The 4,674-nt window shown below is 52.5% G+C and overlaps 1 protein-coding gene across 3 annotated transcripts in view; it reads left to right on the forward strand.

The window, feature by feature from the left end:
• The window catches only part of PRKAG1 (protein kinase AMP-activated non-catalytic subunit gamma 1), a 16,987-nt gene extending 15,093 nt beyond the window's left edge, over positions 1-1,894 (forward strand). For 2 of the 3 annotated variants that reach the window (XM_008070882.2, XM_021718976.1), the window contains 4 exons: positions 271-436; positions 592-629; positions 899-1,045; positions 1,178-1,894. In XM_008070882.2, the coding sequence (XP_008069073.1) occupies positions 271-436; positions 592-629; positions 899-1,045; positions 1,178-1,285 (459 nt within the window). In that variant the 3' untranslated portion in view covers positions 1,286-1,894. Of the gene's footprint in view, positions 1-270; positions 437-591; positions 634-898; positions 1,046-1,177 lie in introns of all 3 variants that reach the window. The other variant, XR_002482703.1, reaches the window with a different exon arrangement.
• Positions 1,895-4,674: the final 2,780 nt, after the last annotated feature.

Genomic DNA, 4,674 nt, shown 5'->3' on the forward strand with positions numbered 1-4,674 from the left:
AGTGGATTGCCTGAGCCCGTGAGTTCGAGACCCGCCTGGGCAACTTGGCGAGACCTCATCTCTACAATAAATCAGAAATTAGCTGGGCGTGATAGCGCGCACCTGTAGCCAGCTACTTAGAAAGCTGAGGCGGAAGGATCGCCTGAGCCCAGCAGGTCAAGGCTGCAGTGGCCGGGAGCGTACCACTGCATTCCAATCTGGGTGACAGAGGGAGACTCCAACTCAAAAAAAAAAAAGAAAAGAAAGTCAAACTGATGGTTCTTTCCTCAGATCACTGAGTTCCCCAAGCCAGATTTCATGTCTAAGTCTCTGGAAGAGCTACAGATTGGCACCTATGCCAATATTGCTATGGTCCGCACTACCACCCCTGTCTACGTGGCTTTGGGCATCTTTGTACAGCATCGAGTCTCTGCCCTGCCAGTGGTGGATGAGAAAGGTAAGAGATTGAGCAGAAGGAAAGGGAGGGAAGATCCAGGGAAGCCAGTTGGCTCTGGGAAAATCTGGTTTCCCCTCAGCCAGGAGGATGATTCTGTGGATAGGGGGAGCCTGGGATGCCAGATTTTCCTTGCTGAGCTGCTTCTCTCTCTCTAGGGCGTGTGGTGGACATCTACTCCAAGTTTGATGTTATCGTGAGTGATTGTGGAGGGGCTGGGAGGTCAGGGGAGGGGTAGAAGGGGCATTGAATGTGGAGAGGGAGAAGGGAGTCTCTTCTGTGACCTGAGGATCTTGGAAGCTTCTGAGCTTTCAATTCCTATTTGAAAAGGAATTGAATGAGCTGGGTGTGGCTTGTGGGCATGGCTGACAGTTGCCCTAAATCCTTCTGGTGATGTTGGATGGGTTCAGGGTTTGGCAGCTGGCTCTCTTGCTTCCGTGCAAGCTCCTTCCTCTCTCTCCCCAGAATCTGGCAGCAGAAAAGACCTACAACAACCTAGATGTATCTGTGACTAAAGCCCTGCAACATCGATCACACTACTTTGAGGGTGTTCTCAAGTGCTACCTGCATGAGACTCTGGAGACCATCATCAACAGGCTAGTGGAAGCAGAGGTAGGGAGACCAGCGACCCTAAAGGAGCTGGGGATACAGCCTTGAGAGGGTTTGGCAAGTAGGGTAGGGGCTGAGGGCTTACCCTGAGGCTGATGCTAAACAGTCCCTTTCTCCCTTGTTGCTCCATGCCAGGTTCACCGACTTGTAGTGGTGGATGAGAATGATGTGGTCAAGGGAATTGTGTCACTGTCTGACATCCTGCAGGCCCTGGTGCTCACAGGTGGAGAGAAGCAGCCCTGAGCTGGAGAAAGGGGCCAGACAGCAGTAGGGAATGTGCTCCACTCACTGCCTGCTGAAGCTCTGGGGAATCAGATGAAACTTAGGAGAATTATGACTCTGTTCCCTGCTCAGGAGCCCCTTGACCCTTATATCTGGGAACTAGAGGAGGCATGGGGGAGGAAGGAGAATGGATTTATAGCTGCACTTACCCTCACACATACACTTGAAAATTCAGCTTAGCCAATCCTAGCTCCTGTCCTCTTGGATATAGCCCCCTTTCTGGGTGAACTAGGGGTGTGCCACTCAGGCGGATTCTGATCTCCAAGGAGCCCAGACCTCAGCCTGCCTTTGCCTCCATCTCTGCCCTGGCTCTGCCCTAAGATAATAGCACAACAAGAGATTCATAAAGATCTTTTTATTCAGCCTGTTTCATGCTATATGGAGGAGGCCAAGTCCATTTAGTGACATTTCTTCCTACGATGTAAGTGGGGAAGGTTGTGGACTTTGGCTTCCTGTGCTGTGTGTATGTGAAGGGAGATGGGGGTTAGGTGGAGGAGGAGGGCAGTGGTTAGCTAAGATTATTGTTTTTCATAGCAAACCTAATTAAATGACAAGAATCTCTTTGTGGTATTGCAGTGTTTGATTTTTGCTGTTGATAGACATAACTGCCCCAACCTTCTTACTTTTATGGCTTCTTCAACTCATTATTAGTCACAACAACAAGACCACATGTACACACACACAAGCACACACACAGTTGTGTATCAGACATCCTTCTCAGTGCTTTGCATATATTAACTAATTTAATTCTCAGGACAACAGTACATACTATTCCAGTGTTATAGATTAAAACAAAAAACAAAAGAAACGGAGACACAGAGATACTAAGTAACTAACCCCAGGCCACACAGCTAGGAAAAAGTAGAGTTAGGACTTGAACCTGGTCTGGCTCCAGGGATTATGCTCCTTACCACGACAGTAGACTCACTACCTCTGATTCTCATTTCACAACTGTTCCCCACTCTGTTCCCGTGGCTCCCCTTATTATCTCACTTTCCCGTCTGCCAGGACCATAGCCGGGACCCATGGAATATCCTATAATGGTGTTAGGTCTCCAAAGAGTAGACAGACCTGAAGGTCTTCATTAGGCAGAGCCTGCCACCATCATCCACTTTTCCTAGGGAAGGTTGTTTGGATTTTGCTGAGCTGGCACTACCTTTGAACCTACAAATCCCTTGCCTTTCTTCGTGGTGAGAATGAGCTAGAGAGTAGGGGGTGGGGGAACAGCAGGATGATGGTCACCCCATCAGACCCATTCCCTGTGTGGAAACCATGTGGACTAAAATAGTAATCGCCACCAAACACCACAAGGACTGCTAGACTGGGGGATATGAGCCATCTCGTCACTGCCATGCAGAGACAACTCCCATCCATGGCAGAAGCCATTGCCAAGAAATTTCTTGCCCCTATCCCACTGCCTAAGCCTCTGATGAACCTCTAGTCACACCATCCTGGTTCCTCCAAGCCAGGATTCCTGACAGGATGCAGGAGGAGCATCAAGGCCTGTCAGGGCTCTGCTGCTGCATCCACCTCTTCACAGCTCTGGCAGCACATTTCCAAGCGTGGGGGAGGAACGCTTCCAAGTTATTAGAGTATGTGTGTGGGGGTAGGGAACATGGTAGGAAGGACAGATGTCCCTTTATGTCACATTCCCTCATGAAGGAGGAGCCAAGGGCTTTAAAAAGCCTTAGGACTCCAGTGGCATCCAGGTTGGAGGCAAGCACCTTCAAGCAAAGAGTCATCAGTGCGGCTGGTAGGTACAAGGGGGCAGTGGACGGGGCAGGGATGTCTGGGTTCTCTGAAGGGCCACGATAAGGAGCAGAGGCCTGGGTTTTGTTGTGCTGTTTCTCAATAAGTCAGTCTCGGCCCTACAACAACCCCTCTGGCCCCTATGCCCTCCAGGAAGGGTCTGTACCCAAAGGGCTCCATGTACTTTAGTGGAACACAAATTGGGATCTCTTGCTTCTCCCATTGCCCCCTGAAGCCCAAGCCATCACTCTAAGAGTGAGAAGATGGTGCTAAGGGCAAGACAAGGGATAAAATCTGGAAGGCTTCGCAGGCTTCTGTTCTTCCTACTCTTCTCAGGAGAGGCAAATTACCCCCTCTTCTGAGGAGCCATTGCCATGCACACTCTTCCCTCTCCGTTCCCCTCCCTCTCTGCTGAAGCTGCTGCCATGGTTGCCAGGCATGGTTGCTAAGTCTCTGCATGGAAGGGTTGGCGTGGGCTGTGCTGCCACTAACATTGCCATGGTGAATCAAGGGACACCTGGTATAGGCTTAGGGGGAGGGGTCATGTAGATGTAAGCAACAGCCCCCAGGACAGAATAAGCCCAAAAGGCGAGCATCTTGAGCGCCACTTCAGGTGGGGGCTGAGTGAACTAGGCATTGGGGGGGAGGGGGGAGAGGGGAGCTCTTCACTGGGAAATACGGGCCACTTTTATCATTTCAGTTGCTAGGGGATCGTTTTGCCAAGGCAGCACACACCGTTCCTCCTCCATCCCCCTCTGTAAGGGTGCAAGTGCGTTGGCACTCTGCTCTGTCCTCCACAAAGCCGGGCAGAGCTGTGTGGGCACAGAACAATGTAACCCCAAAATCCTGACTTGGGGGTGAAAGCCTGCAGTGGGGGCAGGGCTCCTTGGTTGCCCAAGAACAAACCTCTAGATGAGAGTGGTGGGGCCACTGGGGTGGCGCAGACTGACTAGGCGCCCCGGGCTGGAGCACGGAGAAGGTGAGGAGTTAAGGGTGTAGGGGTCACCCTTTCTGAGCTTGGGGAAGGCAGCTCTCCTCCAGAGTCGCACAAAAGCTTCATGAAAGACGCCGCCTCCTCTCTCCACCGCATGGGAGCTGGTTACTCATCTCATCTCTGCACCCGAACAGCCACTGCCGCTAAAAATAGCCCCCCCAGCCGTGGGCCAGCCCCTCCTGCACCCCAAACCCATGGAAACCAGCAGAGAGTGGCAGGCAGAGACCTTGAGTTCCATTCGCACCACTCTCTCTGTCGGGAAACAAATCTGAGGCATTAAGTCAGGAGCAGAACCCTGGTGGTCAAGCAACCTGACAAGCAGGAGCGCAAAGAGTTAAAACGGCGGGAAGGTTGAAGAAATGGGGGCGGAGGAGGGGGCACTGTCGGCGAGGCAAGAATCCTAAGTCCCTCCCTCGCCCACTCGAGCGGTCCCATCAGGCTTGGGGGACAAGAGCAGTGGGAAGGGGCGTCCAATCCCGGGCCCCAGGGGGCGGCCGTGCACATGGGGGAGGCAGCAGCGCGGAGCCGTCCGCGCCGTGTCACATGCGCGCGCACACACACAGACAGGCACACACGTGTGCCCGGGTATATATAGTTCCCCGTTCCT

This window comes from Carlito syrichta, unplaced genomic scaffold (assembly GCF_000164805.1).
Source record: "Carlito syrichta isolate Samal-C Ts95f unplaced genomic scaffold, Tarsius_syrichta-2.0.1 Scaffold314050, whole genome shotgun sequence".
NCBI lineage: Eukaryota > Metazoa > Chordata > Mammalia > Primates > Tarsiidae > Carlito > Carlito syrichta.